The 18475-nt window shown below is 40.1% G+C and overlaps 1 protein-coding gene across 6 annotated transcripts in view; it reads left to right on the top strand.

Annotated features, from left to right (window-relative positions):
- FARP1 (FERM, ARH/RhoGEF and pleckstrin domain protein 1) overlaps positions 1–18475 on the top strand; it is a 320081-nt gene that overhangs the window by 233856 nt on the left and 67750 nt on the right. For all 6 annotated transcript variants that reach the window (XM_058276487.2, XM_071208233.1, XM_004447777.4 and 3 more), the window contains exons 4-6: positions 7196–7238; positions 9877–9955; positions 16158–16255. In XM_058276487.2, the coding sequence (XP_058132470.1) occupies positions 7196–7238; positions 9877–9955; positions 16158–16255 (220 nt within the window). The remainder of the gene's footprint in view (positions 1–7195; positions 7239–9876; positions 9956–16157; positions 16256–18475) is intronic.

Below are 18475 nucleotides of genomic sequence, written 5' to 3'. Positions count from 1 at the left end.
GAGTCTGTCTACAGGAAAATGAATTTGTTGCCGTAAATTCTAGACCATCAGATAATTTCCTATAACAAATATTTTATCTGGTTCTTATACATTATAGTTGATCATGAAGTTTTTCCATTGCATTCAGTTTGATATTTTAAACAGTAAGCAGAGAGATGAACCTCTATGAGTCCTTTCTCTTTTAAACAGGTGACATATTATGTTGCAAAAAAAAAAAGGGACACAATTTACGAGTCAGATGGACTTCATGTCAAATCCCAGCTGGGTGACCCAGGGTATCTTCCGTAAGCTCTCTTAGCTTGGCTCCCTTCATGTGTGAAATGACAGCATTGATGTGGGTATTAGAAGAGCATGTGTAAAGCATCTAACTCACTATCTGACACACCGTAGGCCTTCAATAAATATTAGGCCCTTCACTGCCTTCTGTCTGATATCTGTAAATGAATCTCTTTTAGCACATTCCTTTTGCCTATGAAATCCACCTAAAATAACACCCACCAAAATAATGGGGAGGGGAGGGGGAGAGGAGATGTTTTTATTAAATGAGGAAACCTCTTTGAAGATAGGGATTAATCTTGCCTTACGTTTGGTATGTTGGCCTTGAAGCTCTTTTTACCTAACGCTATTTCAGTACAGAGAGTACATTCCAAAAGGGGAAAGTAACATTAGCAAAGGATCAGAGGCAAAGGTTCATGCATGTTTGGGAAGGTAGGTAGCTGTACTGGAATGCAGAGAGAGAAGCACGGAAGCTAGAGGTGGGAAGCTGCTTTGAAACCAAACTGTGGAATGTAGGCCTTTGATTCCAAGCAGGTTCATCTTTGAGTCCTACCAACTGGAATGGGTTTTCTACAAGTGCATTCATTTTAGCCAAATTCCTTTATGAGTAAACAATGTGGATGTGTAGGTGTTCTCTGGAAACCATCAGGATGGATGTTATAGAAGACAAGGGTGTATGGTTTGGTTGAAGGCGTGGAGAGTAGGGTTAGAGATAGGTAATTACAAATGTGACCCTCCAGAGAGTCGCCGTCAGGAAATGAAAGATTTTGGTGTCAGAGTTTATCCTTGCAATGCACCTCAGAATGGTAGGCACAGTGACTACCATTGGTGTCTTTGTTGCCTTGTTATTCATCTGGAAGTTCTTTCTGGTCTGCTTAGGTTAAATGAATGAGCCACTTGTCTAGGATGACCTAGTCCATTTAAATTGCTTCCTTGTAGCCCTCTCTATATATCAAACTTCAGCGCTTTAACTCTGGTTAAAGAAATTTTACTTGCCCTGCTCCTTACAGCTCATCCACATACGGTGGTTTCTACATGGGAGACTTACTTTCTTAGCTCTGCAAATACAGTCTGACCAGTAAACAGAGAGAAGCTCCTCATCTAGGCTGATTTACTTGTGATTTGATTGATGCTTTGTTGTGTTATCACTGGAGAGCTCTACCAAATGGGCTGACTAATTCAGGCCAGTCTTATGTTCCCAGACCTACATGTGAAGAAACACATGCTCATTTGGCTCAAATTGGTGCTTCTACTTGATGCTTTCCAAATAAATGCTAAAAACAGAGTAGAGATGTTTTAAAACAGTTCGTAAAATTGGCAAAATTGTACAAAATTGTAGTTGTTTGGTCCTGGTGCTTTGCAGAAGTTTAGGCAGCTCCTGTGGCACAACTGGCCATGATGGGAGATCTCAGTGATGGTTCCCCTGAGACGGCCATAAAGGCCAAAAGAGCACAGGGAAGAAGCTTGTGGATGGGCTCGCTGCAGCCCGGGGAGCCCCACTAGAATGCCCCAGTTAACCCGCTCTCCCATGGGATACAACTATTTCAGAGCTCCACTCACCTCAACCTTTTAATGCTCCAGCCTTACAGGGGAAGCAGAAGGTGTTAAATAGAAGCTTTCATTTCTACTTGCTTCTGTCATTATGCTTTCCTTCTCTAGATGAGGACTCTTTTTCCCTCTCAAGCTACTGCCTCCACTGTCCTATAGATCTGTCTCACATCATCTCAGATCCTGTGTGACATTGCTTATCCCTCCTGACTCATATTTTCAACCCCTCTTCTTCTTCAAAGCACCCATCTTTCCTATTAAAAACACACAAATAGAATAAACTGTGTCCTTACTCGATCTCTCAGCCCCTCTCTCTCCATTCTTGCTCCTTCACAGGCAAACTTCTTGAAAAAGTCATTTATCCTTCCTGCCTCTTTACCACCCCTGAGACCCAAGGCTGCTTCAAGTGATTGGGAGACAGTCTAGTTGTCATCCAGACCTTTCAACAGATCCTGACATGCTTCCTTTGGGAAACACTGTCTTCTCAGTGCTCCCTGGGCACAACTCTTTCCTTATTGCCCTATTCTCAGCTGCTTCTGCCTGGCTCTACTTGTGGAGGGGTTCATCAGGGCTCAGGTGATTCATTCTGTGTATTCCTCTCAGGCTCTTGTATCCCCCAGGGAGTCAGTGTGGTGGTGGCTTCACAATGTAGGGTCTCCAGCCTATACTTTTCCATCTGTTTCCATACATCTCTTTCTGGATGATCCAAGGGTACCTTAAAGTCAAAATGCCTAGGAGCCCTCAGTCCCAGTCTTCTCCCAGTGCACCCTGTCACCAGGGTCTATCTAGATACCCATGGCAAAAAAATTTTTTAATTATTTTTTTAATGCACTGTTCTGCCTTTATTATTTCTCCCCTTCCATCCCCTCTCCCCCTCCCCCCATGGCTCCCTCATCTGTTTGCTTGTTGTCTGCTCGTTATCCTTTTGTTTTCTTTAGGAGGCACTAGAAAGCGAACTTGGAACCTCCCATTTGGGAGGTGAGTGCTCTACTGCTAGAGCCACATCTGCTTGCTGCTTATTTGTTTTTGCTTGTTGTTTGCTCATTATCTTTGCTCCTTGTCCGCTCTTTGTCTTCTTTAGGAGGCACCAGGAACGGAACCTGGGACCTTCCATGTGGGAGGTGGGCACTCAACTGCTTGAGCCACATTGATTCCCAAGACACCCATGGCAGAAATCTTGGTGTCATTCTATAATTGTCTCTTCCTTTGGCCTCTATATCCGCAGGTGTATAAATGCAGACGTCTCTAGATGCTAATTTAATTCATAAAATGGCATTTCAGTGACTTCTGGGAAGAAAATAACAGAGAAATAACTTTCTCCCAGAAAAATAACTAGAGGACAGATAGAAATAGACTGGAAAAAATTGTTCTAGTGTTTAGGGCATTAGGGGAAGTCTGAACACTGCCCAGAACAGAGAGGGACATAGGAGAAGAAACTTGAAAGAGAGATCTTGAGTGGAAGCTGCAGCTGCAGCCACAGCTGCCAGCGCTCCTTCCCTAACCTATGAGCAGACAATTTTGAATTCTCTGGCCTTGGGCCAATGGCTACAGCCAAAGGGGCCACCGGGTCTACTTTCCCAGGAAGCAGGAGAGAGGGACACAGCCTAAGGTAGGGCCATGCTGGTGTTTGTGTTGGGAGCCAGCAAGGGACTAAAGAGATCTGAGCCTCTCAGTCAGCCTCCCTGCTGACCAAGACTGATTGCTGAGGACACAGAGGGGAGTAGAACTGTTTCCTACATGGGAAAAGGGAGGGCGCTGCCAGCAAATATTGGAGAACAGCCTCTGAGAAAGTTTGAGTTATGAAGCTCTTGGCCTCCAGGCAGGATCCTCAGTTACACTGTTGTGGTTGGTGTTGCAGTGAACACACTCAACATCAGACATCTGCGCCACAAACAGACGTCTGCACACTGGTGTTGATAGTGGCATTATTAACGCCACCATTAAAAGATGGAAATAACCCAGGTGTCCATCAACCAATGAGTGGATAAACAAACTGTGGTGTATTCACATGAATGGAATTTTTTTTTTCCATTTAAAAAAAAAATATTACATTAAAAAAATATTAGGTCCCCATTCACCCCCACCACCCCCACCCCACCACTTCCCCCACAGTAACACTCTCCCCCATCATCATGACACATCCATTGCATCTGATGAGTACATCTCTGGGCATCTCTGCACCCCATGGCCTGTGGTCCACATCATAGCCCACACTCTCCCACGTTCCATCCAGTGGGCCATGGGAGGACATACAATGTCCGGCAATTGTCCCTGCAGCACCACTCAGGACATCTCCAAGTCCCGAAAATGCCTCCACATCTCATCTCTTCCTCTCATTCCCTGCACCCAGCAGCTACCATGGCCACTTTTTCCACACCAGTGCCACATTTTCTCGATTATTAACCACAGTAGTTCATGAATAGAATATCATTAAGTCCACTCTAATCCTTACTATATTCCTCCTTCTTGTGGACCTTGGCTTGGTTGTGTCCATTCCACATCTATGTCAAGAGGGGGCTTAGATTCCACATGGATACTGGATGCAATCCTCCTGCTTTCAGTTGTAGGCACTCTAGGCTCCATGGTGTGGTGATTGACATTCTTCAACTCCATGTTAACTGAGTGGGGTAAGTCCAATAAATCAGAGTGTAGGAGCTGAAGTCTGTTGAGGCTCAGGGCCTGGCTATCATATTGTCAGTCCAGAGATTCAAATCCCCTAGATATATCTTAAACCCCAGCATCAACTACAATTCCAGTAAAGTAGCATGAAAGACTTGTGAAAAGAGATCACATCTGAGTCCAGCTCCATCACGCAGAGACACCAGCTCCAAAGAAGGGCCAACTGACATGGCAGTGAACTCCATCTGCCATGACCATAGAACCTGTGGGTCTCTTTAGCCCTCACAAGAACCAATACCTGTGGTTGTATCTACTTTATCTGTCTCTGGGACTCTGCTCAGGTGTGCATAAGGACAATCCTTCTGACAACCTCCAGACTCTTTTTTAGAGACTCATAGCCATATAAACTCATTTGTCCTTTCCATTTCCCACTTACTTTAGGTCAAACAGCATTTTAAACTCCTGTTATTATATGTAGACAGGGATATTCTGCTGGTCCGCGTTGAACCTTTAATTCAAGGTCACTTTCTAGTTACGTCATCAGCTAGTGCTTGGTAATGATCCCTCAGTGCCAGGGAGGCTCATCCCTGGGTGTCATGTCCCACACTGGGGGGAAGGCATTGCATTTACATGCTGAGTTTGGCTTTGAGACTGGCCACATTTGAGTAACACGGAGGCTGTCAGGAGGGAACTCCTAGGCACAGTGCTGCTCTAGGCCTTGTTCTTTTTTCAGGTGTATAGGCTCACAAGCATAGTCATTAGAATCAGGGGGTCACTGTTGGACCCTCATTCCTTCCTGGTCCTTGCTGTCACATGATGGAATATTATGCAGTTGTAAGAAAAGAAGTTGTCAAGCATATGACAACATGGGTGAACCTGGAGAACATTATGTTGAGTGCAGCATTCCAGACACAAAAGGACAAATACTGTATGATTGCACCATTATGAACTAAATATATTGTGCAGTCTCGTGGAGTTAATAAGTAGAATATGGGTCACCAGAAAATAGAGTGGGTTAGAGAATGGAAAGCTGAGCGTTAACTTGATGATGTAACTAGAAAAAAAAAAGAGCTTGCATGTTAATCTTTGGAAATGAATAGAAAAGGTGAAAGCACAACATAATGTTTATAACTAGCAGTGCTATTATTTGGATGTGACAGTGGTTGAAAGGGAAAGTCTAAGGTCTTGTATATTACTAAAAGTCTAAGGTCTTGTATAATACTAACACAGGACTATATAGCATAGTAAATCCTCCAGTGAAATATGAATATGGGTAATATTGCATATGTAAGACTGTTTTTCTTGATACTGAACAAATGTATGTTAATATTACAAAATGTTAATATCAGGCAAAAAAACCCCTAAAACGTTATGCTCAGGGACTGACCCCAGACGCAAAGTGCTATATACATATTGTTTGATTCCATTTATATAAAATAGAAATATAAATCAATTTATAAAGGTGGAATTAGATTTGTGGTTATGTAGGGCTGGGGAAGGATAGAGGGATTGAGAAGTGACTGCTAAGTGGTGTGGAGTTTTTCTTTTTGGATTAATGCAATTGCTCTAAAAATTTTTGTGGTGATACATGCACAACATTGTGCTTATAAAAAAGCCATTGATTGTACACCTTGGATAGATTGTTTAGTCTGTGAATATATCTCAGTAAACTACTTTTAAAAAAGAAAGTGCATTTCATTGTTTTAATTTATGTCTCTAGTGCACATTGCTCCTGTACTTGAACATTTTCACATTAGCTGTTGGCATTTTTCTCTAATGAATTACTTGTCTGTATTTTTTGCATAGTTTTCCACAGGTGTGTTTCTCTTTTTCACATTTCCTTATATAGCCCTCTGTATATGAGGGATATTAACCATGTTTTTGTCTTTTATGCAAATATAGGTTTAAGTAGAAGTGATTTTAAATGATCACAAGTTCAAAATTAGGGGAATTTGATGAAAAGAAAGTGTGAAATGGAGATAATATGGTTAACTTGAATTTTATTAATATGGTTAACTTGAATTTTATTAATAAGGGCAGCTGGTTTCTCTTAAATCTGAAAATTTTGCCACTCAAGCTACATGCTAAGGAACATGTATGTGATAAGCTTATTACAGACTCTCAAGTTGGACAGATCTGATTTCACTCCTCACTGTGCCACCCTCTTGCTGAGAGACCTCGAGCAAATTATTTAGCCTCCTTAAGTCTCAGGTTTCTCTCCTGAGTAATAGAAATACTCTGGCCTTGCTTAGAGAGGAATAGCTTTTTGGTAATATCTGGTAGAGAAGAGCTGTGGTATTCAATAAAAATTCATTCCCTTTCCATGTCCTGCAACAATGTGCCACTATTCTGTATGTAAGTATATGTAGATGTATTTTTTAAAAAATGAAAACATGCATATTTCACTCAGCTTTGAAGCCAGATAAGCCATCATCCATCAGCATTTCATAAATAACTAAATATGATAAAAATACAAATGAGGGTAGAAAAGTTCTTAGTTAACTGTTAATTATTTATCTGAGTCTAGGAAAGATTTTAATTTTCAAGGGATGATATTAACAAATTAGGATTAACAAATTATAGACATGGCAGGCAATGTAAGATTTGGCATTCTAGAGGGGGAAAAAAGGAACAGACAGCCTCAAATAAAATACTTTGATTTTTAAACAATTTCAAATAAAGTCTCAAAATACTTGTGTTCTTTCATTGAGAATTTATGTCTCAATTTGTTGGGTTTTTGCCTCCCTTTTAGGTATGGCTGGATCTCCTAAAACCTATTGTGAAACAGATTAGAAGTAAGTATGTATCATATATTTAATGATGATGTTAAATATAAAAGCAGACGTTTTCATTGTTTAGACATCTTTTGCCTTGAGGCATCAAGTGCTAATGATACATATTCTTTTTTTTACTCCTTGATTGCTTTTCATCATCCACTAATTCAGGTACTATTAAAATATATCTTCTACAATTTTAATATATAACAATTTTGTAATCAAAAGCTTGCTTGGAAAATCAGATATCATTTTGATTAACAAGTAAAGCATGCTGGTAAGCCCCAGAATAATTTAGCTGGCCTTGTCTATGCTGGCATTTCTTCCTGTCATTTTTGAGAGAGGGAAGACTTTTTGGTTTTTATATTTTCTGTACTGTCTCTAGAAAGCCTATGAAATCAGAATGCAAGGTTTTTTTGTTTGGTCATTTCTGTTTTTTGTTTTTCAAAAATTAGGTGCCCAAAATAATATGTGTGCTTGTGAGTGTGGTGCACATACATGTGCATACATTTCTTAATGACAAGCAGAACACTGAAGGCAGTCAGCATACGTTTTTTTTCAGGTGGTCCCTGGGATTGAACCCAGAACTTTCTACACAGGAAGCAGGTGCTCAACCACTGAGCCACACTTGCTCCCCAAAATCTCTATTTTATTATATTATTTTTTTAAGGAGGTACCAGGGATTGAACCTGGGACCTCGTACATGGAAGCAGGCGCTCAGCCACTGAGCTACGCTCCCTCCCCCTCAGCATGCATTTGGAGTCTATGTTGGAAAGAAAAGGAGGTAGAGGGCATGGGAGAGGAGTAAGGAAAGAGAACACTTGCCATTTCTCTCCCTTCTCATTGCACCTCAGCACCGACCAACCTCCTCTCTCTCTACTTCAAGGACAAACTCTGAGCTCAGCCATCCCAAATGGTCCCCCATTGCAGCCAGAGAGTGGTCAAAAGTCTAAGATGGTAACCAAACTGTGAGCCTTTAGTTGAGCATGAAGCACCCACAACTTCTGGGGTTGTTTTTATGTCTAATCAAGCAAACCCCCCTGGGGTAACTTGAAGCAATTTATATAGATGTAATAAATACAGAGCACTGGCTTTATATGGCCTTTATGTGATTGAAATTGATGTTGACCTTCTATAACTTTAAGTAATTATTGATGCTGAAAATGAAATAGCCACCATTTGTTTAATGTTTACTGGATGTCCATGGGGTGGCTGGACCCATCGCTGAGAGAAGCCACAGCGTGATGGGTGGATGGAGCGCAGAGTCTAGGATTACACTTGTCCCTGGTTTGATTAAGGACAGGAATTGTTAATGGTGGGAAGGTATCTCCTTAGTACAGTACCTAAAGCAGACCCTGAAGATAGCATCTTGTTGGTCAGGTCAGAACTGGAGGGGAGAGTGTGTATCTTTTTCATCTCTTCCCTGTGCTTTGACTGGCCGGTGGAACAAAGCTGTCATTTTGCACTTGGTGTTTGCATTTAGTTGAATTTAGTGCTTCAGGTTTTCTAAGGATCTTAGTAGCCTCATTTAAGTCCCTACCTGTGAAAACTGCCAAAAGGAAATTGCAGCCTTTCCAGCCTTCCTCCTTTTGCTAATTTTGTGCTATAGGATTGACGTGGCAGGGTTTCTGTTAATTTTTGGATTTATTAGGAAAAAGAAGCTCATCTTCTCCTGGCTTCAGTATTTCCGCACCTCATTTTTTCCCTCTATTTTGTATATATCACTAGCATGTATCTCCTTGTGATGTACCTTTTTTGTCTTTTTCTAATCTTGAACGTTATCACAAAAATTGTAATACAAAATCCTTTACTTTGTGATAGTGAAAGTAAAGCAGAAAGACATTTTCTGCTTTTATAGTATTTCTCATTTAAAAACTGGATTTCATTATAGTACTTTATAATTCATAGAATATGAACTTATTGCTATCATTTCAAATGGCAGAATCTGTAAGACTGCCTTTATATTGTAGCTTGTACCTCAAAACAAGAAACTCTGACCCAGATTAGTAATTATTATTTTCTAATCTATTTGATGCTGGGTTTTAATTCTCACAGGGAAATTATTATCCATCTTGTTCACAGTGTCTCCTCCCCCCAGATCTGCTTCCCAATTTTTATCTTACTTCATTGATACAATAGTTTATAAGACATGAAAAGGATTTGACTGACTGTGACAAATGCAAGGCGATATCTTGGTTATGTTTTACTTCCAGAGTTTAGGAGAGCCATTAACATGCAGGTGCTAGATGCATACTGGATGAACATATTAGCAATTGTACCTTGCAGGTACTTGAAAAGAATAAATTATATTATTGATTTACATTTTCATTATCACCTTCTTAGATTATTTAAAGCTTATGTTTTGATAAAGGCTGTCAATTAGATGAATTTTGGTAGACAATTTTTTTTTTAAAATCTGGGTAAAATTTAATGGCTCAATACAATGTCCTTGTCATAGTACTTTTTAAATACAGGTATCTGTTTCCCACAATATGAAGGAGTAAATTAGTAGCCAGACTTGGCCAATTGTTAAGTGACTTGGGCATTGGCAGACATACCCTTGGAAATCTGGAATGAATCTGTTATTTAGTCATCAATATATCCTTAATGGCATTTGCAACACGAGTCAATACATGCTTTGCTACTTTTTTTTCTTTAGGGCCAAAGCATGTTGTTGTTAAGTTCGCTGTGAAGTTCTTTCCACCTGACCACACACAACTCCAAGAAGAACTTACAAGGTTAGTGGTTTGGAAACTGGGCATTTATTATTATGCAATGCAGAAGAGAAGACAAAATCAATGTTCTAAATCAGTTAATTAAACATTTTCGTGTTTACCTGGCCAGCATCCTGCGCTGTCCTTAACAGATTAAGCCCCTTCTCTCCCACCTATACTTAGAAAACTGGGTTTGGGGGACGGGGGGACACAATTTCCCCAAAGCCTGGTCTCTTTAGGGCTGTGAGATGAAGTGAACTGGACTTACAACTGGTCGCTGTCATATTTGCCCTATACTGTGAGATAGTTTTGACTCTCTCCCGTGAAACCCAGATGTTATGGTATTTCTTTGTCGCTGCCGTGGATGACTGGGTCTGCTATGAGGCGTAATTTGCTTTCTTTGGAAGTGTGGCCGTGTGGGAGAAGCATGAAATAGGGTCAACCTGCCATTCAGCGTCAGTCCTGCCACTTGCTGGCCTGTTCCTTGTTCCCTCCGTGCCTCCATTAATTTGTCCCTAGCAGTGAAGATTGTAATGCTTTCTTAGCTAGATTTGTTTTGAGGATGAGCAACATGATACATAGAGTCCCTGGCATGCAGTAGGGACTCTTCTCGGTGATAGCTGTCACCATCACCATCATCACTACCATTCATTTTATAATTTGAGACAAGATGAGTGATTTTCTAAGAACAGAGCTGGCGGGAATATGTGAAGATCAGATACCTCCCTTTCAAGAGCACCCTTATGAGTATTCAAGTGTGATCTGTATATAGATACATAGCTCTACTAGGGCATAGAGAGTCAAGTTCTGTTTTGGCCGTGCCACATCTGAGATACCTCTTTGACATCGTGGCTGCGTCAGGAGAGGCGGTGATGGATGTACGAACGTGGAGCACCAGGGAGAGCAGACGGCAGAAGCCTCCCCACAGCTTTGCATTTTCTGAATGAGCTGCCATTAATTGTCTCCCTTCGCTTATAATCAGTGTAGCAATTGATGGCAGCCAAGAATAGAAAAAACCCATCAGCTTTCTGGAAACTACTACAGTTTCGACCCCTTAATGTAGAGGACGGGCAGCTGGAGCTGCTGAACGTGTAGCTGCACAAGACAGTGGGGCAGGTGGCAGGAGAGCAGTGTTGACTCTGGCTACTGATCTCAGTTTCTGAGGCTGGTTTTCCTTTCTTTAGACCATACGTTGCTCTAAGCTAAGCATGTTGGAATCAATCTGAAGGCGAGCCCATCTATTGGGCAGCAGCGTGCCTCTTCCCTCCACTTCTCACTAAGCCTCTTTTCCTACTTAGGTTGGGGCATAAAGCCTTTACTTTTTTCTCATTTGAAAATTCTCTGTCACAATTAGCTTCGTACTTATTCTATTTTTGTGTCTCATTATCTCAAGAGATGTGTAGTTTTCCACAATTCTGGTCCTTGTGACAAAAGTCTATACAACTTGTTACCATCAGGCCCCATGTGCCTGGTATTGCCGGTTTCTCTGTCAGTGCTGATAGATTCCAAAAGTGTTTTAAACAAGCGCAGCTGGACACGGGTTTGTCTTTCTTTTTCTTTTAATTTTTAAAATTTTGCATGTATATGTTTTGGTTTTTGGCTCCCAGTGTAAACTGACACTTAGAAAATCTTTTGCAAGGAGAGAATCCTTTTGGCTCAGTATTGAATAAAATTGATCTGGAATTTCTAATGTATTTAGAAACTCGCCATTGCTATCCAATGCTATCCAGGGATGTCTCCCAGGTCCAAGGTATTGAGACTCCCACACTCTCAAATTCCTGTAGAAGCAAAATATTAATGATGATAGACTATTGAGACTTGAGGCACTTTTCTGTAGCAGGTGGTCAGTGAGAGAAGGGTTGGAACAAATTCTGTGTCAAGAGCACTGTAGGTGAGAGACACGTAGACGAGGGAGAGACGGAGAAACCGGCCTTCAGTTTATTGGTGTATGTGTTACTCTCGCTCTGTATTTAACTCTTTGGGGCTCCAGAAATAGCTTTCAGCTTCCCATTTATATAGATACAAGATTAAATTGCCTACCACTTTTAAACAGGAAGCTGAATTCCTTTCTATTTATCGAACTGCACAGTGAGGGGAAATCTGTCCTATTGACATCAGTGCCCAGGCTTCTGGAAGGAGAGAAAGTTCCGACTCTCAGATTAGCTTTAAAATAGCTAGAAAAGAAATGATCATTTCTGATTGATTAATGCCGAGCTCTGAGTCGCTTTTCTTTTGCTGATCAGTTTAAGCACACACTGCTTTCCCCCTTCCATCTGGGCATACTCTTTTCTCTCTGATCCTGTTTCTCCTTGGCTCTGTTCTTCTTATAAGGGGAGGAGCCCCTGTAAGAATTTGCTGCTCTGTCCCCTGTGCTGAAGTTTTTCTTTAGGCTGGCAGAGAAAACGGTAAATGACATGCTTAATAAGAAAAGAAAGACGATTAAGACCTCACCAATGGGATAAATTAAAATAGACATTTTTAAAGCAAGCTGTCAGATGAGTGTGATTTGTGATTCCTGCAGTACATGGAAGGAGAAGCCCTTTTGACTAGTTCTGATTAGTCCGTCACCATCCTCCTCATGCCCGCCCTTCTGCCAGAGAGTTGGTGCCACATTGAGCACTTTGTGTGTTTTCGTGTTTACCGATTTCATTTAGTTTAGTGCCTGCTGAGTAAAACTTAGCCTTTCGCTCCTTGTGAATTTCATTGGAACTGCTTCAGTTTATAGTACTGAAGGTGTTGCTATAGCTCTAAAGTTAGCTTTGCCTCTACCATGTGCAACGCGCAGCTCTTGTCATTAAGAAAAGTCTGCAGAGTCACTATCCAGGAAGGTATTTCTCCTGTACAAGGACCTTGGAACTGGAAGAGTCAGGACAATCCGGGGGGTAAAAAACTCTTCCTGCAGTCCTCATTTGTCCTCTAAAGGAATGTGTATTTACAGAACCCAGTACTATCCTATAGCCCATCGAAGTGTCACCAAATGGTCACCAAAGCCTGGCAGAGTCTGGCTGTCTGTTCCTGCACACTTATTTGCGAACATAGGACCCAGGGTTTGAATTAGTAAGTGGTAAAATATTCAGAGTGTGATGCTTTGAAACACAAAGCCCTCCTACTTATTTTAACATTAACCATGTAGATTAAGAATTAAAGCCTGTAGTTCTCAATGTTAAGGTTCAAAAGACATGATTAGCCACAGTCTAATCAAGAAAGACCATTTGTGCTAACTCTTCCCTTCTGTACCTGCTTTTTTATGTTGATGCTCGGGTTATTTTGTAGCCTCTGTTTCTTCCCTTTGACTTTCCATATAGTAAGTGTGTGTCGGAGAGACACACGCACAGAGAAAGAGTGAGAACACAAACGAGATTAAACACTAGGGGAGTTAGAGAGAAGTCAGCTCTTGTCAACTCTTAGACCTTTATATTTTTTTGCTCTTTACAGAATTGCCCCTAGTTTTTTAGTTCTTTTTTTTTTTTTTAAGATTTATTTTTATTTATTTCTCTCCCCTTTCCCCACTGCCCCCTTTGTCTGCTCTCTGTGTCCATTCGCTGTGTGTTCTTCTGTGTCCACTTGCATTCTCGGCAGCACTGGGACTCTGTGTCTCTTTTTGTTGCGTCATCTTGCTGCGTCAGCTCTCTGTGTGTGCGGTGCCGCTCCTGGGCAGGCTGTGCTTTTTTCGCGCGGAGCAGCTCTCCTTGCGGGGTGCAATCCTTGCACGTGGGGCTCCCCTACATGGGGACACCTATGCGTCGCACGGCACTCCTTGCGTGCATCAGCACTGCACGTGGGCCAGCTCACCACACAGGCCAGGAGGCTCTGGGTACTGAACCCTGGACTTCCCATGTGGTAGGAGGATGCTCCATCAGTTGAGCCACATATGCTTCCCAGTTTTTTAGTTCTTAATAATGGAATCTCCTACATGATTTAAAGAAGATTAGTTATTTTTTAATGATTGCTAATGTTTATTGAATGTGTATGTGCTAGACACTGACCTTTACCTACAGTATCTCATTTTATTTTTATGTAAACCTCTGTGGTTGATATTGTTAAGGCCCTTTTTAAAAATTAAAATTAAATTTTCATTATTATAAAAGTAGTAAATATGCATCATAGGAAGTTAGACTATAAAGATTGACAAAATTAAGAAAGTAGAAGTACTATATTCCCATCGCCTATGCACTACCATTATTAACATATTAGTGTGATAGCCTTCCCAATTTTCTCTCTCTATATATGTATGTTTCATCTTATTCAGTTTTCCTCATTTATCTCTCAAATGCCATTTTATTCTCTCTCTACATATATTTTATATATATATATTTTATTATAGAAGTTGTGAACTTACAGAACAATCCTGCATCATGTGCAGAATTGCCATACAAGACACCTCCCCACCAATACCTTACATTGTTGTGAAACATTTGTTACAGATTATGAAAGAAAATCATCAGACTGTTACCGACAACTATTGTCTATAGGGTACTCCAAATGCCATTTTATGTCTGCTTTCAGACCACTTGTGGCATCTGATTATGTGCCTTGGATCTCCTTTAATCTAGAAAAACTTCATGGTACCATCTTGTTGCAGAAACTGTATCAGTTATACTAAATAATACCCCACTTCTAAATTTCTCTGATTGCTTCCTTATGTGGTTTGGTTTATTCCTCCATCCTTTGTACTTCCTAAAAACTGGAAGTTAGTTCCAAAGGCTTGATGGATACAAGTTAAACATTTTTGGCTAGAATCTGTGAAGTGATGTTGTGTGTTTCATGTTTCATTAGTGATGCTAACATTGATCCTTGGATTATGTTGGTGACATTTCGATGTTTCCTTTGTGTAGAAAATTGTTGTTCTTTTGGCCCTATATGAATGTTCAATCTCCTGAGTGCTTTTTATGGCAATTGACAATCCTTGCCAGAGACAATAATTTCTTTAGAGGTTGCAGAATGATGATTTTCTAATTCTGTTATTCCTTCTGCATAACAGATGGCATTCTTTTGTAAAGTAAAACTTTACTTGTCTACTTATGCTATTTGGTTTTCCTGAAATACTCTTCTTACTGGAGAGGTAGGCAGAGTTCCACGTTTAATTCTTTGCCTTAGGTTTCCAATTTTTAAAGAAGGAGTTGCTTTAATAGCCTCCTCAGATGATGATATATTCATATTTCCAGCATTCTCTTTTTTGAGTATCATTATAGGCTCATGGATTTTCATTAACTCATTGTGTTTTCACTTTACTCACTCTTAAGTGATTTTAGATAGTCACAAATTTGATTAGTGGAAGTCTCTTCAAGATGGTTCTTTTGTTCTTTTGATGCAATCCCACTGAATTTTGAAAGCTGCCTTGTTTTCTGGCATAACATGATATTCCAAGTTCACTTGTACCTTTTCCTCCCCTAGATCTGGAACCTACCATTTTTTTCTAGAGCCTCTGCGGCTTTCTAATGTATGAGAGACAGAATCTGGTTGCTAAGGGTAGCTTCTGAGGTGACACTGCTTCTACACCTCTGCCATGGGCAAAACTAGCAAATAACTTTCTAAGAGTATATAGTTTCATATTGATATTTTCAAACAATTTTAATATCACAGTGTAATTTACTTTATTTTCTTTGATTTATAAATACCTCTCCTTTCTCTTATACCAAAAAAAAAAAAAAGGTTAGTTGTTTTATCTTGCAAATAAAAGAATTTTAAATAACTCAAATATTTTTTTAAAAATCTGGAAACTGAGGCTTATGGAAGCAACTAAGCAAAGATTACCCCACAAATAAGTGGCAGAATGTCTGTCTGTCCGAATCTCTTAACAAAGCTCTTAACCATAATAGATTGCCATTATTGTCTGAAGCCATAAAACCATTTTTGAGTATGTTTGACTGATGTTTTGAAAAATTCAAAATGCTAACTATACATACCCTGCAAAAAAATACATAGGGTGGCAAGATATAGTCTTATGTTTTTATGGCTGTATCTCTCCATATAAAATGAGACTTCTTACTCATTATGTGAAATAAATAAGTCTCCAATTACCTTTTATTTTTAGGGAGATAAGTATTTGCATTGCAGTCATTGGTAGCAGAAATTCATTCCAGACCAGGAAGAAGACTCCCTTATTATTTGGTTTTATGATACCTTTCCTTAGTTTCTCAGCATGGAGTGGTTGCCAGGAGTGAGCCTGGCTTCATGCTGCCTCCCCTGCCCTTTGTGTGACGCCCGTTTCTATTTATATTTGCAGGTACCTGTTTGCTCTGCAGGTGAAGCAGGACTTGGCTCACGGCAGGTTGACATGTAATGACACCAGTGCTGCTCTCTTGATCTCACACATTGTACAATGTAAGTGCTGTGGGATTCCTTTAGAAGTCAAGTGGGAAGTAACACAGTAATCTGACAGATGAAAATAATTGCATCCGCACACACAAAAAAACAATAGTAATGACTTTGTTATTTTTTTGCAGTCAGCATGAGTGCTTATGGATGCAAGAGAAAACAGTATTCCCGATTTCATTTAAAGTACATATCCCCTTAATATTAACTCATGAATTCTGTGTTCTGGTGTTCGTCTACTTTTTTTTTGAGGACTTATATACAGTTGTTGGTATCGTTGTCTCAAAGGAGAAGCTTAGATGGACAATGACCAAGTAGACTAAAGTTATTTTGTCCTATTCTTGAGTTAATATTTGTCATTGAATATGTCATGTTAATATGAAGACATAAAATTGCCACAGATTTAACTTCTCTTTTTCTGCCCTCTAGAGCTCAGTAAACCATGACTCATGAAGCTCAACTAAATCCTAGTGATGCTTGAAAATAGAAGTTTTGACTTGTCATACTCTAGAAACAAAATGAATTAGATTGTACTCATTCCAAGACTTACTGATAACCACCTGAGCATTTTGTTCCCCTTAACCAAGGGAGAAGTTACTTGAAAGGGAATTCAGACATTCTGTTTCAAAAACAGAATTACATGTTGTATCAGTCAGCCAAAGGAGTGCTGATGTAAAATACCAAAAATTGGTTGGTTTTTATAAAGGATATTTATTTGGGGTAGGAACTTATAGATACCAGGCCATAAAGCATAAGTTACTTCCCTCACCAAAGTCTATTTTCATGTGCTGGAGCAAGATGGCTGCCGACATCTGCGAGGGTTCAGACTTCCTGGGTTCCTCCCTTCTAGGGTGGGTCTTGCTTCTTCCTGGGCTCAGGGTTCCTCTCTTCCTGGGGTTTGCTTCTGTTTCCTCTGTGAGCTTACTTCCCAGGGCTCCATCTTCAGGCTTCAGCATCAAACTCCAGCATCAAAACTCCAACATCAAAAACCCTCAACTCTGTCCATTTCCATGCCTTTTATCTGTGGGGACTCAACGCCCTAATGATGTGGCCCAATCAGAGCTCTAATCATAACTTAATCATGTCCAGGTACAGACCAGATTACAAATATAACCCAAAGTCTGTTTTGGGAATTCATAACCATATCAAACTGTTATACATGTATAGACCAAGGTCAAGGTGTTGTATGAACGCTTCTATAGGAAGAAGTATTGTGCTGTCATAGCACCTTTTTAACTATCACTGTGCACAAAGTGGTACCATTTAATCAGCCCCATCACATTTGGTAACTGCTCAGTTAACAAATGTCACCCCCAATAGTCAGCAAATTGCTTGTAGCAATACAGTGAGGCATTTCTAGAGAAGGTGTTTACTTCTTATTATTTATTTATTTTGTTTGTATTTTGGCATTATTGAATGTGTACTAGATGAATTTTAAAAAATGATGTAAGAAAGAAAAACAAAAATAGGTATCTTTTATTAAACCTTACTATTTGCCAGCATTATATGTATTCTCTTATTTAATTCTTGTTAACAACCCCATGAAAATCTGTACTATTATTATACTCATTTTACAAACAAGGCACAGAACTGTTACCTCAGTTTTGCCTTTCCTATCCTCGTTCTTCCCTCTTCATAAAATGATAGGAATGAAGAGGGATTTCGTCAATCAGGTTACTCACGTCTTCAAACCTCCATTTCTTTTGGAACATGAGAAAAATGCTCTTTTCATTAAGCAGTGAAAATTAGCCAGCATAACTACCCAATACTTGTTATGTGTCCAATAAGCATTACTCTTGTTCTCTATCTTCATTCACCTCTAACTCTCCCTTTCCAAACCATGTAAAATTTTATTTTATTTAGGTGGGGTTTTTGTTTGTTTGTTTGTTTGTTTTTGTTTGTTTGTTTGAGGTAATGGGGTTGGGAATTGAACCCAGGACCTCATATGTGGGAAGTCAGAGCTAAGCCACTGAGCTACCCATGCTTCCCTATGTAAGAATTTTTTTTTAAAGATTTATTTATTTGTTTCTTTACCCTTCCCCCCCAGCCCTAGTTGTCTGTTCTCTGTGTCTATTTGCTGCATGTTCTTTGTCCGCTTCTGTTGTTGTCAGCGGCACGGGAATCTGTGTTTCTTTTTGTTGCATCATCTTGTTGCGTCAGTTCTCCATGTGTGCAGCGCCATTCCTGGGCAGGCTGCACTTTTCTTTTGCACTGGGCAGCTCTCCTTAC

This window comes from Dasypus novemcinctus, chromosome 15, assembly GCF_030445035.2.
Source record: "Dasypus novemcinctus isolate mDasNov1 chromosome 15, mDasNov1.1.hap2, whole genome shotgun sequence".
Classification (NCBI taxonomy): domain Eukaryota; kingdom Metazoa; phylum Chordata; class Mammalia; order Cingulata; family Dasypodidae; genus Dasypus; species Dasypus novemcinctus.
This window is presented reverse-complemented; position numbering and strand designations above follow the sequence as displayed.